At 40.1% G+C, this 27056-nt stretch overlaps 1 protein-coding gene across 1 annotated transcript; it reads right to left on the bottom strand.

Annotated features, from left to right (window-relative positions):
• Positions 1-2952: 2952 nt before the first annotated feature.
• Positions 2953-15917, bottom strand: TAF9B (TATA-box binding protein associated factor 9b). Its single transcript, XM_081080785.1, is given in 10 exon segments — positions 2953-4893; positions 5969-6079; positions 6320-6344; positions 6346-6381; positions 6384-6409; positions 13381-13456; positions 14492-14626; positions 14718-14854; positions 15173-15254; positions 15851-15917. Coding segments are annotated over 10 exon segments (843 nt in total). The 5' UTR covers positions 15902-15917; the 3' UTR covers positions 2953-4729.
• Positions 15918-27056: the final 11139 nt, after the last annotated feature.

The following is a 27056-nucleotide window of genomic DNA, read 5'->3' as shown; positions in this document are numbered from 1 at the left end:
TGCAGCCAAGGTACATGCCCTTGACCAGAATCAAACCTGGGGCCCTTCAGTCTGCAGGCCGATGCTCTATCCACTGAGCCAAACCAGTTAGGGCAATCTCAGAAGTTTTGATGTGCCATATTGTCACTCTCATATCTTTTGATCTCACCTTTTATGTATTTGTGTTTATTGAACAAAGTCTTATGTTTTTTATTGTAACAAAAATCAACTAAGTCTTAAGATTTGTTTACATATTTAAAAAAGCAACCTAGATCCAGTTGCTTAGGTTTTCATGTATTTTCTATTTATTTTTTTAAATTAAAATAAATGTTCCCCTGAAACAAACCATAACATAACACCTTATTAGAGATGGCCTTGTTGGAGGAGTTCTCTGTGCTCCCATTCCAGTTTGTCCTGGCTGCCCTTTCGGTAACGCTCTCGGGGATTCTTTTCACCTGCATTGGATCTCCCCTTTCCTGTATTCCCTTTCTCCCCTCTTTCTTGGTTTACTCTTCTTATGAAACACGAGACTCCAACTAGCTTCCTAAGAAAGAGTGCCTGGGAGGCAACATTTTGAAGACATTATGTATCAGAAAATATCTTTATTCAAACTTGCCTGTTTGACTATAGAATTTCAGCTTATATATCAGTTTCTCAGATTTGAAGACTTTGTTTCATTGTCATTGCTGAAAATCATTCTGCACTTGATCTTAGCCAAAAGATCAAGAGGCTATTCTTAGTCACATTCTGATTATTGTTTAAGTAATTTTACCTTCCTTTTCCTTTCCTGTCATTTTCATGGGGTTTCTGGAGTGAGCAGAGGTAAACATGAAATTTCAAAAGTCCATGTGTAACCAGAATTTCTCTGCTGGGCATTTTGCATACTAATTATCTATTTCACCTTTATGGATAGAGAAATACTTGACCTCTTGGACAGGATCACAGAGCTAGTAAATAACAGCAGGTAGTCAGGTCCAGATTTGTCTAATGGCTGGTGCTTCTTATTGTGCCTCCCTGAAATAATGCTCCTAGACTAGCACTTTTTTCTTTAACTTTTGGAGAAAACAGCAAAAGAAAATTTTGGTGATATTTTTTTAAACAAAAATTTTATGGCTCAATTTTTTTCTTAAAAATACATTTGTATTTTAATTAATATTGTCCCTATAGTTGTAATTAATTTTAAAATGCACCATGTTTCTGCATAACTCTAATGGTATGCTGTACCTTGGTTTACAAAGCAGAAATTCTAGCCTAATCTTTTTGAAGATGAGACCCAGACATGCTACCCATAGATCCAGCAAATTAGTGTCACAGCTGGGCCAGAATTTTAGCATACTGATGACTCTGCGCCCCCCCCCCACTCTGATTGCTTTTCCCCTAATATTTTATTATTTCAAATGTACATAGGAATTGAAAAAAATTGTAAAAACCCATAAACCTAGCACTTAGACTCTATAACTGCCAATTTATCCATCCATCAATCTGACTATACCTTTTAAGTACTTTCTAATAAACTTTGGTTCCAGGATTTTCCCCCATTTATTTGGGTCATTAACCCAGAGTGAACGAGGAAATGCAAATATTTGAGTACCTGCTTTATGCTTAGGACATAATGGAGGGAATGTAAGATAACATTTGTCCTGAAGGAGTTTACAACTCTTTGAGGACAATTTATGAGCATATAAACTAGAATGGTGCAAGAATGTGCTTCCTGATTTAATATAGAATTAGGTATTACTGATAAAACATGGCAAGTGTTTAGGCTCAAGTGTAGCATATTCACTTTCAAAGCCTAGACAATATATGCACGCCTCTATACAGATGAGATTATACTCTTCATGTCAAAAACTAATTCAATCCCTTTGGCTCAGTGTTTTCTGCTCCCCTTCTTTTCCCTTTTTATGACCATACCTTCCCTATAGGACATAATAAGAAAAATCAAAAAGAGGTACAGAATTAGACTCCTTTCTACCCAAGTTCCCTAGCTGCCAGTTTCCCTCCTTAGAAATACCAACTCTAAGACTGGTTTCCTTCAATGTGGAGCTATTTAATGCATATAAAAAGCATATCTATGTGTGCATATACATATAAATCTATTAAAATATATATGGTGGCATATTATACACATGACTTTGTACTTGCTCTTCTGATTAGTGTTATCTTCCTTACCTTTTGAATACTTACTTCCCTGCACTCTAGACTTCTTAGACCACAGTGTGCATTTTATCTTCCATTCTCCCACATGCTGGCTGTATTCCAATATTCATACTCTGATAAGACACTTGTTTCCTATTTGTGAAAGAACGAACTTGGGACATCAATGTCCTCACCCCAATTACCATCAGTACCTCTTAAAAAATCCACTTAGAAGCTGGAGGACAAGAGCTGCCTTAAGTCATTCTTGAAGCTAGATTTGGTGGAGGTAGTTAGGGAAGGATGATCTGCATGATAAAGTAAGTGGTCGTCACCTCAAAGAGCAATCCACCCACTGGCTGACCTAGTAAGTGAATGAACATTCAATTACATGTATGAATTCCCACCAAAGACAGAGCATGTAATGTTTTTTAAACAGATTTAAACCTCTATTCTTTCATTTTTATTTTGTTTCACTAGAGTCATATGCTGATTCTAAATAAAAGCAAACAGTTCCCTGATTTAGAATTAACTCATCCATTAAATCTTAATTGCTTTTTGAGCCTCAGAATTACTGGGCCTTGTTCATCTTCCTTGAATCTTTTTAAAAAAATCCTCACCCAAGGATATGCATTTATCGATTTTAGAGAGAAAGAGAAACGTTGATGTGAGAGAGAAACATCAACTGGTTGTCCCCTGACTTGCCCCGACCAGGGATAGAACCTGCAACCGGGGTATGTGCCCTGACCTGGAATCAAAACCTGCAATCTTTTGGTGTACAGGATGATGCTCTTAAATCAAACAAGAAAGATAAATGATATAATTTTTTTTATTAATAATCTTGGAACAAATACATTAACAATTCATTATATAACATTTTAAAATTTTGAAAGAACTTTCACATGTATCAATTAACCCTCACAACATCCCTGTGAGGTAGGCAGGGTCGGTGTTATTTTCTTGTTACTAGTGAAGAGAACATGGCTCAAAGGTAAAGTAAGGTCACACAGTTGGTAAAGGATGGAGCCAGGACTACAACTTAGGCCTTTTGACATGCTGCCTCCCTGAGAACATTCAAGTAATGATTTTCTATGCTATATATAATGAACATTTCTCTCCTATGATGTTCATCAGATCTGTTTATATAAGTTTGATACCACCTTTTCCTAACATCCAAAAACACTTAAAATAAGACATTTCTTTCCTGTTACTGGAGTAATTCTTTATCAAGGGGCATCCTAAGATAAAACTCTGTGTTTTAAATTTTGAAAATCCTCAAATATGAAAATTCATTACAGGAAATTCTGTAAAAGTAATCATATGTTGAATATGTCAAACTTATTTAAACAGAAACTGTACAAACCTGTTTATATTTTTGAAAACTTAGCAATCTTACCCAATAAGGTATTTAGATGTGTATAAAAAGGGAAGGGTGTTTAGTAACATTACTGGGAAAATCTAAGCAGAGTGTATCTAAGTGCAGTTCACATCACACTAATTTGTTATTGGCCTTCTACAGGAAGGAAAACCATTAGAAAACTTTCAGGTGTGATCCCATCTTAAGTGTGACATCCTCAGCAACAAACTAGAAAAATGATCTGAATTATACCAATAGGAGGAAGGTTCAAGCAGTAGTGATCAAAGCATGTATGCATGTGGTAAAATACTTGCTCTTCAGTGGTTTTGCCTAGGTCCAGTGTAAATATACTTATCAACGCAGATTTTAAGCTATAGCATCATCTATGTTAAATTTAGAAATGTGAAATATGGTGGAGTTATCAACTTGGAATATAAGACTGAAACTGAATGTAAACTACCTATCAAAAAGAGAGTAAAGCTCAATGAGCATAAAATGCAAGGGATAACAAATTGCTCTGGTATAGAGAGAAAAAGCAAGTGGAAACATCCAGGTTAAAGTGAACTGTAGAACAGCAGGCATATAAAATAGGTTTTAAATATATGAAAATGATACTATGGTGTATTATTAGGAATGATATTTTTAAAATTCCAGTTTTGGGCTTTCAAATTTAAGAGCAATAGGGAAAAACTTAAGCCTATCGGGAGAAGATGGTGCAGAAAACAAATGGGATCTAGAAACGGGGTTGAGGAGGTAGGAGGTTAAGGAAAACCAAGAAACAAATACATTCAAAACTGGATTTAGAATCTTAAATACATCCTCTCCAAAGTATTTACTAGGTTGAGAGAATTCTTTATAAAAATTGGTGACAATAAAAGTGACTATTTTAACTTACGAAAGAAAGTAGTACTTGAATGTAGATTAGAAATTATGCTGTAAAGATTAGTTCACTGATCAGGCTGCAGAAACTGAAACTTAAGTGCTATTGTCAGTGATAGATGGCAGAAAACTGCTTCCAAAAACAGAATTGTAGGACTCAACATTAATGAAACTATTAAATAATCGCTTAACTTTTTCTACTTGAAGCCTAATGAAAAAACATTGGCAGCCTTACTTAAATCTAACAGTTTACACAAATATGAAAAATACTGCAGCTGTCTTTGTTTTCCAAGATAAAACTTAAGAAGATCTAGAATGTTCTAATTTAGTATATTGGGCTCAAAACCAACTATGCATCTGAAATGCATCTAGATTATTTCCTTACAGAGTATCACTGTCATCATCATCTTCATATTTTCTCTTCAATGGGTTTGATTCATTGGCCGTGTTCTGTGATGAAACCATGTTGGCGGTAATAAGAATATTTTTTGGTCCAATCATTGAAGGATTAATCAGAACATTCTGAACTGCAGTTGTTGTAGGAACTGTAAACAGAGGAGAAAACATCCCCAAACTATGAATTACCCAGGATCAGAAACAAATGGTAAAAAATGTTCAACAGAGTTGGGTGTAATTCTAATAATTTCCATAGCATTAAGTGCAACTACATCATAGAAGAAACTCAGGTAATTATAATTATGCTGCATTGAAAGTTGAATTAAATTTTATTTATTTTAAATATATTTTTATTGATTTCAGAGAGGAAGGGAGAGAGAGAGAAACATTAATGATGAGAATCATTGATTGGCTGCCTTCTGCATGCCCCCTACTGGGGATCGAGCCCACAACCTGGGCATGTGCGATGCTCAACCACTGAGCCATACCGGCCAGGCTGAATTAAATTTTAAATACTTAAATTAGTATCTAATATAAGGTTAAAGGTTTTATGTTAGTTTTTTTTTTTTTGAACTTTTAACTACCTAAAACTTTACCTAGTACTTAGTCATGGGAAGCAGTGCACTGGATTCATCATACTACACACTCTATATGTTCAACGTAAGAATCTTGCTTCCCTCATAGGCTAATATTTTATATACATAGTTTATTGTGTGTGATTAAGTTTAAGATGTGAATCTAAACATGTGCATTAACAAACTATACTATAACAGAATTCTACTTATATTATTCCAATTTTATATGTCTCCTTCCATGAAGTGAGTAAAGGTACACTTTTCTTTTGATGTACATTCAGGTATAATTTTCTTGAGCTTGAACCCCAAGTGCTTTCTCCTGAAGCTGCCTTAGATTTGTGGGCCCTAACTTATTTTAGTTCACATTGTTTTTTGAGAATCTGATGGTCACAGTGAATACTCTCCCTAACCCCAAAATGTTATATATACTTAAAATTTCATATATTGTAATTTTAGTGGGCTCATAGACCCCTCTGAAGATTTGCAGCATTACTGCCACCTTCTTAGGTTATTTAAACAATTTAACTCTTGCTATAGGAACACAAACTGTTCTATAGTCACAAATTATTCAGAAATTTTAAAATTCAGAAAAAAATATTTTAAAAGAACCACTTACACCACCACCCCCCTTCCCCACCCATGACGTTACCTGGTTTGACAGGTGTGGACTGAGAAGGTGGAATCTGCACTGTAAACCTTTGGCTTGTCACTGATACTGGAGGTGCAACTTTATTTGTAACAGACACTGTTTGTGGGGTTGCTGTAGTTGTAATTAACAGACTATGTTAGTTAGATGACTTATAAAGGTTCATATTCTGCCCTCCTTACCATACCAGAAACTACCTTCAAAGCATATAGGGAAGTAATAAAAGGTGAGAAAAAAATCATTAGGAATAAGAGTGAAGTAACTTCCAAAGTGTTTACAAGCTCAATAGTTTACTAATAGATGCTAAAACTTCAGGATAGTGCAGTGGTAAAAAATGTAGGTTCTGGAGCCTACCTGCTTGTGTTTGAATCCAGGCTTTTATCACCTACTAGCTGAGTATGCTTGGGCAATTTATTTAATCTTTTTGTACCTCTCTTTTCTCATCTATCAAATGGGGACAACAGTACCTATTTAATAGGATTCTGTGAGAATTAAAACAAAATAATCCACATAAAGCTCTTCAAACAGCGACTGGCATGGAATTTTAGTAACGGGAAGTGATAAAATAGAGTGTTTAAATAAGCTAGCCGAATAATGACCCACGTTTTCTATTAATTACCCTACATGGCACTTTTAATTTTTGTCACTTGCTGAGAACTAGAAGATGTCTATTATGCCCATGAAGTTAAATCACACACATCTAACAAAAAGCCTATCAGCCCTAACCGGTTTGGCTCAGTGGATAGAGTGTTGGCCTGCAGACTGAAGGGACCCAGGTTCGATTCCGATCAAGGACATGTACCTTGGTTGCGGGCATATCCCCAATAGGGGGTGTGCAGGAAGCAGCTGATAGATGTTTCTCTCTCATTGATGTTTCTAACTCTCTATCCCTCTCCCTTCCTCTGTGTAAAAAATCAATAAAATATATATATATATTTTAAAAAGCCTATCAAATATACCCTTTGGGGTCCTCAGGTTGGCAAAAAAATATTTCTATTTTATATTCAGATTTTTTTTAAGTAGAAAGAGATCTTGGATATAACCATGTTCAACACCCCTCATTTTAATTCAACCCTTTAATCCAAGGTAAAATTCAAATACCACCCCATTTTGTAAATTTTTTTATTCAGCAGTCATTGCCTGCCTCTGAAATTCCCCTAATATGTTATAGGAGCCTTATTATTAGTGTCTTATGTTGTTCCCTCAATTACAAGCCTCTGCTAACCTTTTTCATCCTTGTGAGCACATGGCTTTTATGCCTTGCTCCTAATAGGCACTCGACAAATATTTGCTTAATGGATGAATTTCCCAAGACTCAAAGACTCAGCGTGTAAACTGATGTCACAGCTCTCTCAAAAAAATGCATTTTTGGAAACATGTATGCTCCTAGTTTTTCCCTTGGGGATGTAAGGTTTTCCATATATCCCTTTCTCCTAGAACCAACCTGCCCAGGGATAGTTATTTGAAAAACTACAACTATCGAGAGAACCAAGATGGCGGCATAGGTAAACACCTATACTTGCTGCCTCTCACAACCACATCAAAATTACAACTAAAAGGCAGAACTACTACCACCCAGAACCATGGAGAGGTGAGGAAAGTGCATTGAGACTGGTAAGAGTTGCAGAGGCGCAGAAAGTGCTGGCAGAATGTGCTGCTCTTTTCATCAGGAGGGAGATACAAGCTCCCACTTGCTCTGAACTCCAGTTCTGGGTGAGACTCTGGGGGACCCAGACACATACGGGGAGAAATGGGACTGTCTGGCATTGGGACAGGAACATGAGGGAGGCTTTTTCTCAGAGGTGCTTGCAGCGATCATTGTTCCTGCATGGGGGTGCAGGATGCAGAGACCCGGGGACCTCTCCGGTGCAGGGCTGACTGGCAGCCAATGCTGTTTGCTCCACCCTGGTGATTCCCAGAGACCCCACACCACCCAATTTACAACCCCATCCAAGCTGTGTGCAGAAGCTTTTGCATATGAATGGCCTGTCCTTTCTCCACCTAAAACCTGTCAAACTGCAGCTGGGTCAGAGAGCCCCAGAGCTTCCAAAAGAAGGCCCAAGGTCTGGCAGCAGTAGCCTGCCTTGCTTCACAGCTGGGCCTCATCTGGGCACTTCCAAACCCCATACAAAGAGGAGGAATCTGCAGATGTCTCTGTAGCTCCTGCTGGGTGGCCCCAGACAGTGACTGACCTTGCACCTCCTTGGAGATCCAAGAGCCAGTGTACCCAGTGGTCAGAGTGAGACTATACCGGATTACAACTCTTCACATCCATAAGATATACACTCAAGGGGCAAACTCAGTGAGCACCAAAGCCTCATTGAAGAAAGTCCTGCCCCATAAGGGTGTCTCCTGCACAACAGATCTTCCAGTGTAGACACAGCTGGTCATCACAGCCAATTGGCCTGAAGGTCAATTCCTACCAGTGATACCAATAGCAATCAAGGGTTAACTACAACAAGACTGTGCACACAGCCCACAAAGGGGTACACCAAGAGAATCCACCTCAGGTGACTGGGGAGGTTGAGCCACTGGGCCCTATAGGACAACTACCACACAAGGCCACTCTATCAACTCAAGGAGACTTAGCAGCTACCCAGTACATAGAAACAAACAGGGAAGAAGCCAAAATGCAGAGACAAAGAAACAAGTCACAAATGAAAGAAATGGATGAAAGCAAAGTACTGGATATAGAGTACAAAACCACGGTTATAAGGTTACTCAACAATCTTCTAGAAACCTCTGAGAAATTTGGTGAGACCCTCAAGGATATGAAAAAGGACCAATCAGAAATGAAGCATACACTGACTGAAATAAAGAATAATATATAAAGATCCAACAGCAGACTAGAGGATCCCAAGAATCAAGTCAAAGATTTGAAATCTGAAGAAGCCAAAAACACCCTACCAGAAAAGCAAAAAGAATCCAAAAATATGAAGATAGTGTAAGGAGCCTCCGGGACAACTTCAAGCGTACCAACATCTGAATTATGGGGGTGCCAGAAGAAGAGAGAGAGCAAGATATTGAAAACCTATTTGAAGAAATAATGACAGAAAACTTCCTCTACCTGGTGAAAGAAATAGACTTACAAGTTCAGGAAGCACAGAGAACCCCAAACAAGAGGAATCCAAAGAGGACCACACCAAGACACATCATAATTAAAATGCCAAGGGCAAAAGACAAAGAGTCTTAAAAGCAGCAAGAGAGCCAAAGCCGGTTTGGCTCAGCGGATAGAGCATCAGCCTGTGGACTGAAAGGTCCCAGGTTCGATTCCGGTCAAGGGCATGTACCTGGGTTGCAGGCACTTCCCCAGTGGGGGATGTGCAGGAGGCAGCTGATCGATGTTTCTCCCTCATCGATGTTTCTAACTCTCTCTCTCCCTTCCTCTCTGTAAAAAATCAATAAAATATATTAAAAAAAAAAAGCAGCAACAGAAAAACAGTTAGTTACCTACAAGGGAGTATCCATACAACTGTCAGCTGATTTCTCAACAGAAACCATGCAGGCCAGAAGGGAGTGGCAAGAAATATTTAAAGTGATGAATAGCAAGAACCTACAACCAATATTACTCTACCCAGCAAAGCTATCATTCAGAATTGAAGGTCAGATAAAGAGCTTCACAGACAGGAAAAAGCTAAAGGAGTTCATTACCACCAAACCAGTATTATATGAAATGCTCTAAGAAGAGGAAAAAGAAAAAAGTAAATATAAAAAATTATGAACAACAAAGTGAAAATATATATCTATCAACAAGTGAACCTAAAAATCAAATGAATAAAAAACCTGATGAACAGAATGGACTGGTGAATGTAAGAGAATCAGGGGCATGGAAATGGAGCAGACTGACAATTCTCAGGGTGAAGGGGCTGTGGGGGGTGCGGGAAGAGACTGGATAAAGAGCTTACACCTATGGATGAGGACAGTGTGTGTGTGTGGGGGGAAGGCCTGGAGTGGGGTGGGAACCGGGTGGAGGGCAGCCATGGGGGGGAAAAAAGAAGAACATCTGTAATAATCTGAACAATAAAGATTAAAAAAGAAAAAAGAAAAACTACCACTATCATTGAAAAAAACCTACAACTGTCATCATCTCCAGGAATAAAGTAGAAGAAAGCCTTAATGGAAGAAAGCCTAAAAGTACACAGAAATCTGGGTTCTATTGCTTTCTTTTACAAACTCAGGAAGTGAGAACTTTATATCTTCATCCCTAGGCAAGTTTTCTTATGTATTAAAGAGTGGTTCAAAGAATTTGATGACGTTTAATGAAGCAGTCATGTTTTATTTGGTCAAGAAATTTCACAGTAGGTAGGTGTTTTCTTGGCCATTACTGTAAGGAATTGTTAACATTTAAGTAAGTATGGAGTTTAGGCTTTAAAATTCAACAGAGTAGTTGCTTAGGTCTTATGCATTATAAAACCCATTGGAAAAAAATTTAAAGTTAAAAACTTGCACCTTTTATTTTAAAATATGTTTTTTAGTGATTTCAGAGAGAGGAACGAAGAGGGGGAGATAGAAACATTGATGAGAGAAAACCATCAATCAGCTGCATGCTGCCTGCCCCCTACTAGGGATCCGGCCTGCAACCTGGGCATGTGCACTGACCACATGAACCCACAGCCCCTTGATTCTTGGGTCAACACTCAACCTCTGAGCCACACTGGCTGGGCAAAATGACAGTATTGATCATAGCAAAAAGGCCAAGAAGTGATCTAACCAGGAATAAAAATCACGACTGATAACAAATTGGTTAACTTACGAAAAACATGTGTAACTGATTACCATAGCTTAGACTTAGAAAAAAAAAGGGTAGCCCTGGCCAATTTGGCTCAGTTCATAGAGTGGCAGACTGAAGGGTCCTGGGTTCGATTCCAGTCAAGGGCACATGCCCAGGTTGCGGGTTTGATCCCTGGTGGGAGATGTGCAGCAGGCAGCCAATTGATGATTCTTTCTCATCATTGATGCTTCTCTCTCTCTCCCTCTCCCGTCCTCTCTGAAATCAATATAAAAAAAGTATATTCACTTAATATGAATCTACAGATGAGCAGTATATGACCAAAACCTTACACAAACTTATATGCAAATTTCTATTCACAGAGGTCACATGCAGTTAGAAGTGTACAAGTAATGCATACTAGGCTGGTTTGAAAATGCTGAAATGTAAATTCATATCCTAAGAATATGAAGAGATTATCTACACACCTCAAAAATCAAATGGTGCTTATACCAGAGTTATATGACATCTACAGGACTCAAGTTATAAGCAATAAGAGCCAGAAAACAATACTGATCAAAGAGAAGGGATTTTTTTTTTTTTCTGAAAATACTTTGTGAAAGAAATCCAGCAAGAATTTAGGACAAAAAAAAATCAGGAAATCTAAATCAATTATTTATATAGTAGAGGCCTGATGCATGACATTCATGTACTGGGGAGAGGGGGTCCCCTCAGCCCGGCCTGTGCCCACTCGCAGTCCAGGATCCCTCGGGGGATGTCCACTAAGGGGTCCTTAGTGCTACTGCTGAGGCAGGAAAGGCTCCCGCCACCGCCACTGTGCTCCCCAGCTGTGAACCCGGCTCCTGTGTTGAGCGTTTACCCCCTGGTGGTCAGTGTGTGTGATAGCGACTGGTCGTTCTGCCATTTGGTCAATTTACATATTAGCCTTTTATTATATAGGATTTCCTTATTATCTAATCAATGACATTAAAAAGATGCAAATAGCCCTAACTGGTTTGGCTTAATGAATAGAGTGTCGGCCTGTGGACTGAAAGGTCCCAGGTTCGATTCCGGTCAAGGGCATGTACCTTGGTTGTGGGCACATCCCCAGTAGGATTTGTGCAGGAGGCAGCTGCTCGATGTTTCTCTCTCATCAATGTTTCTAACTCTCTATCCCTCTCCCTTCCTCTCTGTAAAAAATCAATAAAATATATTTTAAAAAAAGATTCAAATAATGGTTTCTCTTTTTTTATTGTTTAAAGTTTTACATATGTCTCTGTTTTCCCTGACTGACCCCCCACCGCAACTCCTAAATATCATTCTCATCTTGAGAACATTATACTAAGTGAAATAAGTCAGTCATAAAAGCTAAGAACCATATGATTTTACTCATATGTAGGATATAAAACAAACTTGTGAACACAACAGTGCGGTGGTTACCAGAGGGAAGTGGGTGAGGGGAGAAGGGGGTTCTAATATATGGTGACAAGAGAAGATTTGACTTTGGGTGGTGAGCACTTGGCACAATATACAGATCCTGTAACACTGAAACCCCCACCTGAAACCTATATGTTCATGTTGACCAATGTCACCCCAATAAATTTAATAATAAAAAAATACTATTCTCCACTAAAAGGAACCAGCCCTCTTTGGAGAAATAGCTGATTCTAGGACTGGGGTAGAAATATAAGCTGAGCTTGGAACATCTTTTGCCAGAAAGCAAGAAATGCTCAAAGAATGATGGATGGGCATAGATGAAGGCACTGATGAAGGGGTCAGGATACAGGGGTGGGGAACCTTAATTCTGCCAAGGGACATTTGAAAATTTATAACGTCATTCACTGGCCATACAAAATTATCAACTTAAAAATCAGCCTGTTGCCCTAACTGGTTTGGCTCAGTGGATAGAGCATCAGCCCATGGACTAAAGGGTCCCAGGTTAATTTCTGGTCAAGTGCATATACCTCACCATCCTGCAGGAGGCAACCAGTCGATGTGTGTCTCTCACATCCATGTTTTTTCCTCTCTCTGTCCCCTTCCACTCTTTCTAAAAATCAATGAAAAAATATCCCTGGGCGAGGATTAACAAACAAACAAACAAATCAGCCTGCTATATTTGGACAAACATTTAATTAACTCACCCCTAATGCCTTGGCAGGGCCTTACCAAATGATATCTTGGGCTTTATACGGCCCATGGGCTGGACATTCCCCACCCCTGGTATAGGACAATCAGTGCTACTTTTGAAGTGGTTAGTATTAAAACAGAATTTTTTCCCTTTGATATCCTTAAACTTTTTGTACATTTTAAAACTTTCTTTTGACTGCATTATGTTGTCAATTTATTCAGAAATTTCTTTAATTTCTGCTAATAAATTGGCTACTGCCATGAGTGTATTTGGCAACTTCATTTGTATAGGAGGCAGAAAGAACACAGCTTAAACTATTGGTATTATAGTTTATACTAACCACAAGGTTGGGTAATGTCCACATTTATACTCATTTGGGATCAGATATTCTTTATGGTTTTCTCATTTTGAAATCTCATAAAATATATGTCTATAGCTTTACTAGAGGATGAGTAAATGTAATGATGGCAACACACATATGGGAATTTCTGACTCACCTTTTGATTTGGATTATAGTTCAAAATCAAGTGCTTAGGCACTTCTTTACCACCCAGAAAAGGCATTTCCCTTCTCACTTACCTATAGTAGGAGTGGTAGGTCTGCTACTAACAGCACCAACACTTAACCGTGGAAGTAGTCTTCCTTGGTTAGGTCCCTAAGGGTTTAACAAATTAGTTTTAATGTTGTTCACATTTGACACTTAAACTTACCAGGAATGAAATTAGGATTGTTGATGTGAATTATTAATGGATAATCCATGGCAAGAATGTCTTGTTTTTGTTCTATTAGTGTTCTAAATTTAACATTAAAACTAGGGTTTTTATAAATGGATGTGAGTATGTATATAAGTAAATATATAATTATATAGTATTTGGTTTAAGGTAGAGTCTTATTTGGGGATAACAGCTAACTTCCTTATAATTTTTAATCTTATCTTAACTAGTCAACATCTAAACCTCCCAAAATAAACTGTTACTAGTATAGTGGAATTTCAGACATCAAAAGCAGCCCAGCCCTAACCGGTTTGGCTCAGCGGATAGAGCGTCGGCCTGCAGACTCAAGTGTCCCAGGTTCGATTCGGGTCAAGGGCATGTACCTTGGTTGCGGGCACATCCCCAGTAGGGGGTATGCAAGAGGCAGCTGATCGATGTTTCTCTCTCATCGATGTTTCTAACTCTCTATCCCTCTCCCCTCCTCTCTGTAAAAAAATCAATAAAATATATTTTTAAAAAAAGCAGCCCAATGTGAGGAGAACTTTTTCAGTGGTGGGAGAGCCTTAGGTCATATTTCAGAAAGCAAGTTTAATTCCTGATGGTGTATTATCAGGCTTCAATGAAAAACTATGGTAAAGTGGAAAGATTGGGAATTATGAGATCTGAATATCAGTCCTAGCTTTGCTACTAACTACATAGGTAAGTTTAGGATCACTTTCCTGGTGTGAAATATGAGTGTTGGGTTAGATGAACACTGAAGCTCCTTTTAGCTCTAAAAATCTTAGATGTTATATTTTGTTTTTTTTAACATAGCAGGTAACTGCAGACATGGTATTTTCAAAGCAGTGAATTAAAAAACAATCCTAGTAAATTAAATTATCTTAGCTTTTAATCTACTGTACTAACTACTTGCTTTTTACAAATTCCCCTAATATATCTCAACTTTTTAAAAAGCTAAATTGACCAAAAGTTTTTACCTTTTTCATTAAGGACTTCAGCCTATAGTTTGGAGATATTAAGCAGTATCTGTCAGGTGGCAGTCTGGGTCCTGCATACGGCTTAATCAGAGGTAAAGGGGTTTGATTTTTCTGCCTTGCAATATCCAGTAAAAACTAAAAAAACAAAAACAAAAACAAAAAACCTTATTATAACTACAACGAAAAAATTGTAAGTCAAATTAACTTTAAATAAACGTTTGCTCACATCTCTTGGGGGAGGAGAGGTAAAAGATTGATCAGCACGACACTGGATTGCCAGTCTCACATCATCTGCATCAATATTAGGTTTCTTAGCATGGCTCGAATAAATTTTTGCATCGTCCAGAATTGTAGTTACATATCCTTTAAGAACAAAACATTATTTTCTTAAACATGAGACTAGCTTAATATTTATGGCCACTTTTCTTAATCGAAGATTCCATTGATTTCTGAATTAGTTTATGCATTTTGTTTTTAATATCTAATTGTTCTATCTCTATGATCAATTAAAAATATCTCAGTATAAATACCATTTCCCCTTATCTTGAGCTCTCTTTACTGCTTTAAGCTGAATTCTATGATGTTAAATGTTAAAAGTAATATAGTTGAAAATGTTCTTACAATAAAACAATCTTTTCAAATTCACAAAGTAGGCAAATTTTTGGTGTTTTATTAACTTACGGAAAGCAAATTCCAACATTTGGTTTATAACTCTTGGTTCGTACTCCGTAATTCCCATATCCTTCAGGATCTGTGCCATCACCTGTGGATTCAAATAAGAAACACCGGATGCATTATCTAGGTATTAGAAATCAAGACTGGACCCAAGGTAATATCTGTACTTATGATATTCTGGGCTCCAAACTTGTACTCCTCCTTTTCTTCACAAGTGAGTGTCAGGAACACACCAAATGCTGTAGCACCCTCTTTGCAGAAAACTTTCATCTGGGCGGGGAGTGGGGGTGCAAAGAGAGAAGAAGGCCGGGTTTGGTTTTCCCAGCGGAGGCAGGGGTGGCTACAGCTGGTTGTCATTTTCGGATGTGGCGATGGGGGAGGCTAGCTAACACCAGAACTCTGGACGCCAGAGTACGAGCACAGTACACTTGTAGCTGAGACTAAGAGGTCGCGAGGACCGAGGTCCCGGAGACAAAGCCCGGCTGCTGGCCTGCGCGCTCCGGCGGGGACCCCGGATGGCGGGAGGACGCCCCGGAGCCAGAACCCCCATCCCACCCCTTCCCGGCCGCCCAGGTTGGGCTGAAGCCAGCACGCAAGACCATTCTCAGGCCTACGCCTGCGCCTGCCTCCCAGGTTCCTGGCTGTGCCGAGCTTTGCGCCCCGCCTCTCATCTTTCGCACTCACCAAGGCGTCTCTCGGAGCGTTCTTGCCAGGCGCCATCTTGCCCGACTCCATGTTTTCCCGCCGTTCGTCATCCGGGGAGAGAAGGCTGCTTGGCAGCTCCTCGCTCAGGCTCCACCCGCGGGGGGTGCGGAAGGCGGGGTTACCGCGACGCCCTGCAGGCCGCCTCCTCCCAGCAGTTACCCATCCCCGAGGATGGCTCGGGGTGCGGGCAAAACTTCCTTGAGGACAGACACCCCCCCCCCCCCCCCCAGGCAACACTTGGAAGAGCTGAGAAGCTCCTCTTCCCAGTGTTGTTCTCCGCATAAGTGCACCCAAAGGGCTGCTCTTCTCTTTTCTGGGGCTTCTCCTCACACCTCCCCTGCTGCCACTTTGGCCCCTTCAGTTTCCTCCACTGGCCCCTGTGGTAGAGTTGTCAGGTCAAAAGCAAAACACGGGTTAAATTTGAATAGCAGATCAACAACTACATTTTTAGCATAAGTATATCCCAAATATCACTCGGGCCATACTTCTACAAAATTACGTGTGACCTATGTGACATTCACGTTAGGTCTGATCAAAGAATTGAGTCAATACCCCTTCCCTGGGAGCTGACCTTGAGGCCACTTCACAATGGACATTCCACTTGCTGAGACCACATTCCACTTGCTAAGACCATTATCTCCCCGCTCAGGAGTTTCCCAGAATCCAGACCTGCACAGAGCATTCTCTGGCCAGAAAAAGCCCGCCTAGAGTCCTTTAAAAACCTGACTCCCCGTCTTTTGGGGCTGGCACCATTTTGGGGCTCAGCTCATCTGCTATCCAGGTGACCCAATAAATTCAAGGTGACCTCGCAAAGTCTATCAGTGTCTCCATCCAGCCTTACCATGCTAACAGTCTGAGCCAACAGCCTTCTCACCAAGACTACAGAAATATGTCCCCAAAATTGTGCCCCCCCCCATTCTCCACACAACCAGAGGGATCTTAGTCATAAATCAAATAATTCTGTTCCTTTCCTTAAAACCCTCCAATGGCTTTCCTCACACAAAAATTCATACTGATTTTTGGGGATTAATGGGCCCTTCAGTTTTAAGCAGGAGTTTACTTCATCAGACTTGTCTGAATTGGTCATCCCCAGGCATCCATCTTGAACTTTGCACAGGTTTTCCAAGAACTTTATATTCTTAGCACATTGTTTCCAGTGGGAACCTCGATACCTATGCTCTGCTAAAACCTTTCCCAACTCACCACAGGCAACCTCTATGTAGGAGTAATACTTTTCTCCCTTTGAATAGGTAGTATATGTACAGGCTACACAATTTAAAAAATACATATTAAAAGACAAGAAAAAGAAAATCTCTCTGGCTTGTTCTAGCCACTCATTTCTCTTTTCATAAAAGGCACCACTGTTTGCCAGCTTTTTTTTTTATTGATTAAGGTATTACATATGTGTCCTTATTATTTACCAGCTTCTTGTCTACATAAATTACAAATATTATCTTTATATTGTGTTCTCCCGCCCAAAGGGTACTAAACCATTGGGATGACCAACCTCTAGAGCAGGGGTTGTCAACCTTGGCCGCACATTAGAAGCACCTGGGAATCTTTTTTATTTTTTTTAAATTAAATCTTTATTGTTCAGATTATTACAGTTGTTCCTCTTTTTTCCCCCCATAGCACACCTCCACCCAGTTCCCACCCCACCATCTGCCCTTACTCCCGCTACTCACTGTCCTCATCCATAGGTGTACAATTTTTGTCCAGGCTCTTTCCGCAACCCTACACCCCTTTCCCCTCCGAGAATAGTCAGTCCACTCCCTTTCTATGCCCCTGATTCTATTATATTCACCGGTTTATTCTGTTCATCAGATTATTTATTCACTTGATTTTTAGATTCACTTGTTGATAGATGTGTATTTGTTGTTCATAGTTTGTATCTTTACCTTTTTCTTCTTCATCCTCTTCTTAAAGGATACCTTTCAGCATTTCATATAATACTGGTTTGGTGGTGATGAACTCCTTTAGCTTTCTCTTATCTGTGAAGCTCTTTATCTGACCTTCAATTCTGAATGATAGCTTTGCTGGGTAAAGTAATCTTGGCTGTAGGTTCTTGGTATTTATCACTTTGAATATTTCTTGCCACTGCCTTCTGCCCTGCATTGTTTCTGTTGAGAAATCAGCTGACAGTCGAATGGGTACTCCCTTGTAGGAAACTGATTTTCTTTCTCTTGCTGCTTTTAAGATTCTCCCTTTGTCTTTTGCTCTTGGCATTTTAATTATGATGTGTCTTAAACTGCCTGGTACTGGCACAAGAATAGGCATATAGATCAATGGAATAGAATAGAGAGCCCAGAAATCGGCCCAAACCAATATGCTCAATTAATATTTGACAAAGGAGGCAAGAACATACAATGGAGCCAAGATAGTCTCTTCAATAAATGGTGTTGGGGAAATTGGACAGATATATGCAAAAAAATGAAACTAGACCACCAACTTACACCTTACACAAAAATAAACTCAAAATGGATAAAGGACTTAAATGTACTACAGGAAACCATAAAAATTCTAGAAGAATCCAAAGGCAACAAAATCTCAGACATATGCCGAAGAAATTTCTTCACCGATACAGCTCCTAGGGCACTTGAAAGTAAAGAGAAAATGAACAAATGGGACTACATCAAAATAAAAAGCTGCTGCACAGCAAAGGAAACCATCAACAAAACAACGAGAAAACCCACTGTGTGGGAAAACATATTTGCCAATGTCATATCTGATAAGGGCCTAATCTCCAAAATTTATAGGGAACTCATACAACTTAACAAAAGGAAGATAAACAATCCAATTAAAAAATGGGCAAAGGACCTAAATAGACACCTTTCAAAAGAGGACATTCAGAAAGCCAAGAGACATATGAAAACATGCTCAAAGTCACTAATCATCCGAGAGATGCAAATCAAAACAACAATGAGGTACCATCTCACACCTGTCAGACTGGCTATCATCAACAAATCAACAAACGACAAGTGCTGGAGAGGATGTGGAGAAAAAGGAACACTTCTGCACTGCTGGTGGGAATGCAGAATGGTGCAGCCACTATGGAAGACAGTATGGAGTTTCCTCAAAAAACTGAAAATGGAACTCCCATTTGACCCTGTGATCCCATTTCTAGGAATATATCCCAAGAAACCAGAAACACCAATCAGAAAGGATATATGCACCCCTATGTTCATAGCAGCACAATTCACCATAGCTAAGATCTGGAAACAGCCTAAGTGCCCATCAGGAGATGAATGGATTAGAAAACTGTGGTACATCTACACGATGGAATACTATGCTGCTCTAAAAAGGGAGGAACTCTTACCATTTGCAACGGCATGGATGGAACTGGAGAGCATTATGCTAAGTGAGATAAGCCAGTCAATGAAGGTAGAATACCACATGATCTCACTCATTCATGGATAATAGAGACCATTATAAACTTTTGAACAATAATAGATACAGAGGCAGAGCTGCCTCAAACAGATTGTCAAACTGCAGCGGGAAGGCTGGGGAGGGTTGGGGGGCAGGAGGAAGGGGGGTAAGAGATCAACCAAAGGACTTGTATTCATGCATATAAGCATAACCAATGGACATAAGACACTGGGGGATAAGGGAGGCTAGGGGACTGTCTAGGGCGGGAGGGGGGAAATGGACACATATGTAATACCCTTTGTATTACTTTAGGCAATAAAAAAAATAATAAATAAAAAAATAAAAAAATAATTATGATGTGTCTTGGTGTGGTCCTCTTTGGATTCCTTTTGTTTGGGGTTCTCTGCACTTCCTGGACTTGTGAGTCTATTTCTTTCGCCAGGTAAGGGAAATTTTCTGTCATTATTTCTTCAAATTGGTTTTCAATATCTTGCTCTCTCTCTTCTTCTGGCACCCCCATAATTCGGATGTTGGTATGTTTGAAGTTGTCCCAGAGGCTCCTTACACTATCTTCATATTTTTGGATTTTTTCTTTTTGTTTTTCTGGTAGGGTGTTTTTTGCTTCTTCAGATTTCAAATCTTTGACTTGATTCTTGGGATCCTCTAGTCTGCTGTTGGAACTCTGTATAATATTCTTTATTTCAGTCACTGTATGCTTAATTTCTAGTTGGTCCTTTTTTATAACCTTGAGAGTCTCAGTAAATTTATCAGCGGTTTCTAGAAAATTCTTGAAAAACCCTATAACCGTGGTTTTGAACTCTATATCCAGTAGTTTGCTTTCCTCCATTTCTGTCACTTGTGACCTGATTCTTTGTCTCCACATTTTTTATGCTTCCCTGTGTTTATAGAGTGGCTTTCTGTGCTAGGTGTCCCATAGGGCCCAGTGGCTCAGCTTCCCCAATTACCTGAGGTGGACACTCTTGGTGCACCCCTTTGTGGGCTGTGTGCACAGTCTTGTAGTCTTGTTGTAGTTAAGCCTTGATTGTTGTAGGTATCACTGGTAGTAATTGACCTCCAGGCCAATTAGCTGTGAGAATCAGTTGTGTCTGCAGTGGGAGAACTTCTGTGCTGGAGACACCCTTCTGGGGCAAGACTTGCTTCAGTGGGGCTTTGGTGCTCACTGAGTCTGCCCCCTGAGTGTGTCCCTTATGGATCTGAGGAGTTGTAATCTGGATGGTTCCACTCTGACCACTGGGTACACTGGCTCTTGTGTCTCTAAGGAGGTGCTAATTTAGCCTCTGCCTGAGGCTACCCAGCAGGAGCTATGGAGAGATCAGCAGATTCCTCTTCTTTGTTTGGGGTTTGGAGGTGCCCAGATGAGGCCCAGCTGTGAAGCAATGCAAGCTGCTGTGGGGCCTTGGGCTTTCTTTTGGAAGTTCTGGGTCTTTCTGACCCAGCTACAGTTTGTTAGGTAATTTTCAGATTGTAAAGGGCCAAGCCATTCATATGCAAAAGCCTCTGCACACAGCTTGGGTGGGGCGGGGTCTCAGGGGATCAACAGGGCGGAGCTAGCAGCTATGGCTCCTCCTCAGTCTTAACCTAAGAGGCCCTGGGATCTCAGTGTTCGCTGCAAGCACCTCTGAGAGAAAGCCGCCCTAGAGTTCCGCCTGATGCCAGACAGTCCAGTTTCTCCCTGTATGAGTCTGGGTTCCCAGAGACTCGCCCGGAACTGGAGTTCAAAGCGATTGGGAGCTTGAGCTTCCCTCCAGATTGAAAAAGACAACTGTATCCTCAGTTGCCAGCCCTTTCCACATGCACCTCCGTACCTCTGCACTTTACTTCCACACCTCCTCTGAGTCTCAGTGTGCTTTTCTCTTTCCTTCTAGTTGTAGAATTTCCACTCAGCCAGCCCTCCTGTGGTTCTGGATGATGTCTGTTTTGTCTTTTAGTTGTATTTTTGAAGTGGCTGTGGGAGGCAGCAATTTCAGTTGTTTACCTATGCTACCATCTTGGTTTCTCCTGGGAATCTTTTTAAAATCCTCATTTCTTTTTAAAAAGTAGAATGTAAATACAATAAGATAAACATCTATAATCTATTGTACATATTTAATAAGAAAATCACAATGAAATGTTTCTTTTGGCCCCATGATGGAGTAGGATATTTTTATTCTTTCTGTTGTGTTTCCCATAATACTTCTCTGAACTGCCTGCAGCCTTTAAGACATCTACTAGTATATCAATACCTATAGAAATCCTCATTGCTATTTTAAAATAACTTTATATATAACTCATATGCCATAGAATTTGCCAACTTAACAGTGTACAATTAAGAGGTGTCTTTAGTCTATTCACAGAGTTGTGCAACCAATATACCATGCTTTTAGAACATTTTCATCCCCCCCAAAGAAACCCTACTTGGACAAAAAAAATTGACTCACTTATACTCTCTATGTAATCTGTGCTTCCCTAAGATACTACTTCTTATGTAGCTATCAGACTTATCTGCCTACTGCACACTAACGTATTCTGAGTATTTGGAGTAATAGAGATTTTCAGATATTCACAAGTACCATCCTGATTTACAGTAATAATAATTTAAAAAATAGTATAATTCATCATCTAGGTTTGTCATCGACAGTCATGTAGCTGTTGGTTTCTTCTTGGCTAGCTAATGGAAAATTTGAACTATAGTAAAAAGTTCTTGTTATACCTATATAATTACTACAGGACGGGTAAAACTGTCTGTCACTAGCATAAAAGAAGCTAGGTCTAAAACAGACCCAGCTGAATTATGGGACATGATTTAATTGCCTGGGTTTTAGAATTTTGTTTCATGGCTTTGAGATTTGTTTCAAGGACCAATAGTCATTTTGTTTCTAATAATTGCCTATTAGACTTTGTCTGGTGTATTCTACCCAGAGTCTTAAATGCTGCTGCACAACCATTATCATATCAGATGGTTCAATAACTCACCTACAACAAAAGGAGAAAGGATTAACTTTTTTCAACTATAGACTATGTTTAATTGATACTCTTCTGATCTTGACCAGCAAAATCTTGGTGAAAATCCAGTTATCATGGATTACCGTAAAGTTCTGTGGTCTGATGTTATCTGTCCTTGGTCAAAAGGAACCAACAGCAACAACAATAACAGCAATTCTCTGACATCCAGTAACCGTTTTAATACAATTAGGCCTCAGTATTGTTAGAAGCTTGCATGGTGCTCAGAGCTAGGTGATTTTATTCTCCTGTTGGACATAACCTCAAGGAACACCAATATCAGACAGTCACTCTGGGACCATGATAAAGTGAGACAAAGCAAGGCCAATTCATAATTTTGTCTAAGCACAGACAAAAACAGGTCACTGTGACCCATAAAATACCAAATATCCCCCTTACTCAAGTACCATAAGTAACTACTACTTCTTTACCAATTACAGCTTTATCTTTGTTGTAAATCTGCCTTCCCTGTAGATGAGATTTATTGTTATATCCAATCACAGAGTTGCCCCTACTTTCTGACAGCACTCAATCTAAACATCTTCCTACTTAGATCCGATAATATTCTCTTTTTCTAAAAAATATTTTTATTGATTTCAGAGAGAGGAAGGGAGAATATATAGATGGAAACATCAATGATGAGAGAGAATCACTGATTGGTTGCCCCCTGCATGCCCCCCACTGGGGATCAAGCCCACAACTGGGTCATGTGCCCCTGACTGGAATCGAACCTAGGACGCATCAGTCCGCAGACCGACGATCTATCCATTGAGCCAAATAAGCTAGGGCTAATATTCTCTTACTATGAACACAGCTTTTTCAACTACAGGTGCATACCCGGTGCTCTTTAGTTTGGAAGGCATTGGCATTTGCTATCCATATATCCTCTTTGGTGAAGTATCTCTTCTTCATCCCTTAACTCATTATTGAATTGGATAATTTGCTTTTTTTTATTGTATAATTTTAAGAGTTCTTTATGTATTCTGGATATAAATCCTTTAACAGATTTGCAAATTTTATCTCTTGGTTCTATAGCTCATATTTTCATTTTTCTTATCTTGTTTATTAAATTTCATTTATTTTTTTTGAGGAAGTCTAATTTATCAATTTTTAAATAAACTGTGCATTTGGTCCCTTGATATCTTCCAGGAGTTTTTTTTTATGTATTTGGGTGCACCTGCATTCTGTGCATATATGTTCACCAGGGTTATAGCCTCTTGTTGTATTGATCCATTTAGTATTATTAAGTGGCCTTCCTTATCTCTTGTTATGGCCTTCACTTTGAAGTCTGTTTTGTCAGGTTTAAGTATTGATACCCCAGCTTTTTTAAAATTTCCAATTGCCTGGAAGATGTTTTTCCATCCCTTCACTTTCAATATGTGTGAGTCCTTGTTCTGAGTAGGTCTCTTGTAGACTGCACGTATATGGGTCATGTTTGCTTATCCATTCAGCCATTTGATGTCATTTGTTGGACCATTTAGTCTGTTTATGTTTAAAGTTATTATTGATAGGTACTTGTGTGTAGCCATTTTTATTTTTTTGTGCCTGTGTTCCTTCTTTCCTTTTTATATTCTTTTTATAGCAGTCTCTTTAGCATTTCTTTCATTGCTGGCTTTGGGGTGATATATTCCCTTAGCCTTCTTTTGTCCGTGAAGCTCCTTATTTCCCCTTCAATTTTGTATAATAGCTACACTGGATAGGGTATTCTTGGATTTAGTCCCTTTCTTTGCATCACCTTGTAAACTTCCTTCCAATCCTTTCTGGCCTGATGTGTTTTTGTGTAGAAATCATTTGATAATCTAGTGGGAGATTCCTTGTATATAACTTTCTGTCTCTTGCAGCCTTTAAGATTCTCTATTTTTCCTGAATGTTTGCCATTGTAATTAAGATGTGTCTTGCTGTGGGTCTTCTCAGGTTCATCTTGTTCGGGACAAGTTTTCTGACATTTCTTCAAATAGGTTTTCTAACCCTTGTTCCTTTTCCTGTCATTCTGGCACCCCTATTATTTGTATGTTCTTTGTTTCATGTTGTCCCAAAGCTGCCTTAGGCTTTCCTCCTATATTTTAATTTTTTCCCCTCCAATTGCAGTTCAGTTTGGGTGTGTTTTGCTTCCCTGTCTTCTAATTTGCTAATTTGGTCCTCCGCTTCTCCTAATCTACTGTTGAAACTTTCCATAGGGTTTTTTTTTTATTGCAGTTATATCACTCTTTATTTTTTCTTGATTCTTACACAATCACAACAACTCTGTGATTGGATAAAGATTGTTGTTGATTTTTTTTCCATACATCTGGTTTATGAATTGTATGACCCTTATTCTGAATTCTTTTTCTGGCATAATGCATGCCTCTGTTTCACTTAACTCCTTTTCTCACAATTCTTCCTTTTCTTTCCTTCCCCCCCACCCCCATTTTTGCTCTCACAGAAGGATCTAGGTGTGGAGTCATGTGGGGGCTCCTCCTCAGGCAGCAGTGGCTCCTTGGGTGGTGGCTGCTCCTCGGGTAGTCATGATAACAGTTGTTCCCAGTTGGTGTGGCTCCTCTGGTGGGTGCTTCTCATGCTGCTGCTCACAGCAGTGGTGGCTCCTCTGGCTGGCAGGAGTAGGCTGTTTGTGCAGCCACTGCTTCTCAGATAGGGGCGGGTTGCGCTCGAGGTTGCTGCTCCTTGGATGGGGGCAGGCTGTGTGCAGCTGATGCTCCTCGGACAGGGGAAGGCAGCTCGTGTGGCTGATGCTACTTGGATGGGGGAGGGCTGCACACAGCTGCTAATCCTCGGATGGGGGCAGGCTGCTTGTGTGGCTGCTGCTTCTCGGATGGGGGCAGGCTGCTCGCGTGGCCAGTGTTCCTGGGACAAGGGAGGGTTGTTCGTAGGGCTTCTGTTCCTTGTAGGGGGGCAGGCTGCTCATGCAACTGGTGCTTTATGGATGGGGGTGAGTTGTGCGCAGCTGCTGCTCCTTGGACGGGGTTAGACTACTCACTCTGCTGCTGCTTCTTGAATGGGGGTGGGCTGTGTGGGGCTGCTGCTCCTCATATGGGGGCAGACTTCTCGTGAGGCTGCTGCTCTTCGGATGAGGATGGGCTGCTCCTGCATCTGCTGTTCCTCAGATAGGGGTGGGCTGCATGGGGCTGCTACTCCTCAGATGGGGTGGGCTGCTTGCAGGGCTGTTGCTCCTTGATGGGGGTGGACTGCTCGCACAGCTGCTGCTCTTCGAACCAGGGCAGGCTGCTTGTGTGTCTGCTGGTCACGTGGTTGAAACACCCTGGGCTAAAGTGTTAGGCCAGCCAGAGGGGAGTATGCTTCAGAACTCACAGGAGCCCATGGCTGGGGTGGCTGGAGTCTTGGTGACTGTGGGGCTGCAGCTGAGATAGCAGGTCCCTAGCAGGGGTGGCTATAGAGTTCCGGGTATTGTCTGAGGTCACCCTGGATGGAGGTGAGGCTGGGCTCCCAGTCACAGCAGCATGCCCTTCAAGAAGGTGTGGCCTATGTGGTAGAGCCAGTCACCCTGGAACTGTTTGCCTCGGTAGTAGAGGCTGCCTGGCTAGGCTAGCCCGGTCTGCCTGCCCCTGATGGTCCAATGGGATCTAACTGTCCCTCACTCACGTACACACACACACACCCCCACACATCTACACACTCCCCTTTTGCTCCCTCACTCACTCAAGCTCTCTCCTTCACTGCTGCCATCTTCCTGCCTCTGTAGGTGGGCCTGGAGTGTCATTGACCTGTTTGTGGTGGAGTCTCCTCTCCGGTGTCTGGTTACATGGCTTGCTCTCTACCACATTGACCAAACAGGACAAAATGCAACTCAACAAGACATGACACAAAGGGAACAAAACACGAATGTTCTCATGACACTGATATACCCAATATAAATGACCACCAGAGAAAAGAGAATTAGGGGAGAGAAAAGAGAGCACAAATGATATCAAGGAGAGAAAAAATGGTAAGAGAGAAAAGAAAAAGGAAAATATGTATATATGGGGAGAAAACACCACAGAACAAACAGATAAACCAAAAAATGCAGACCCCAAACACCCAGAAAAGAGGGTGGGGGCAGAATCTGTAGAGGCTGAGCTTAAAAACAGAAAGTAAGGTTAAAGAATTGGATGAATATGGGGAGGACCTCAGTTCAGTATAGAGGAAGTAGAAAGAGGATGAGTGGATAAGAAGAAAGAGAAAGTGAAAGAAGAAAAAGTAATTAAAAATAAGATAAAATTAAAAAAATAATATAAAAATAAAATGATGAAAAAATAGTGTGAAAAGAAATAAAAAATAAAAAAACAAATGAAAAAGTAAAATAAAGAAAAAAGAGAAAAAGATAACAAATTAATAATAAAATAAAATAAAAATGAAAAAGTGAAGTATCGTCCATTTACACTGAGTTTTAATACCCCATGGGGGCTGGTTTAAGATCCCACTCTTCTGTACTGTCTGCCAATTCTCAGTTTCCTTTTATATTGTTAAAGTTCCAAGTGGTCCACTTCTCCTCTGTTTGTGTCTATCTCCACAGCTTTGACTGCCAGCTGGTGGGACCAATCTTTCCAATTATTGTTTAATTGCATGCTATTTAGCCTCCAAGTGCTTGCTTTTCCCCCCATTGTTTTTATTATAGTTGATTTCTAATTCTATGCCATTGTGATCTGAGAAGATGCTTGATATTATTTCTATCTTCCTGAATTTTAAGAGACATTGCTTGTGTTCTAATATGTGGTCTGTCTTTGAAAAAGTCCCATGTGCACTTAAGAAAAATGTATATTCTGTAGCTTTGGGGTGAAATGTCCTGAAGATGTCAATTAGTCCCATCTGATCTAGTGAGTCATTT

This window comes from Myotis nattereri (assembly GCF_964212035.1).
Source record: "Myotis nattereri genome assembly, chromosome: X".
In the NCBI taxonomy this organism is placed as follows: Eukaryota; Metazoa; Chordata; class Mammalia; order Chiroptera; family Vespertilionidae; genus Myotis; species Myotis nattereri.
The sequence above is the reverse complement of the archived record's forward strand: the minus strand, read 5'-3'. Positions and strand labels throughout refer to the sequence as shown.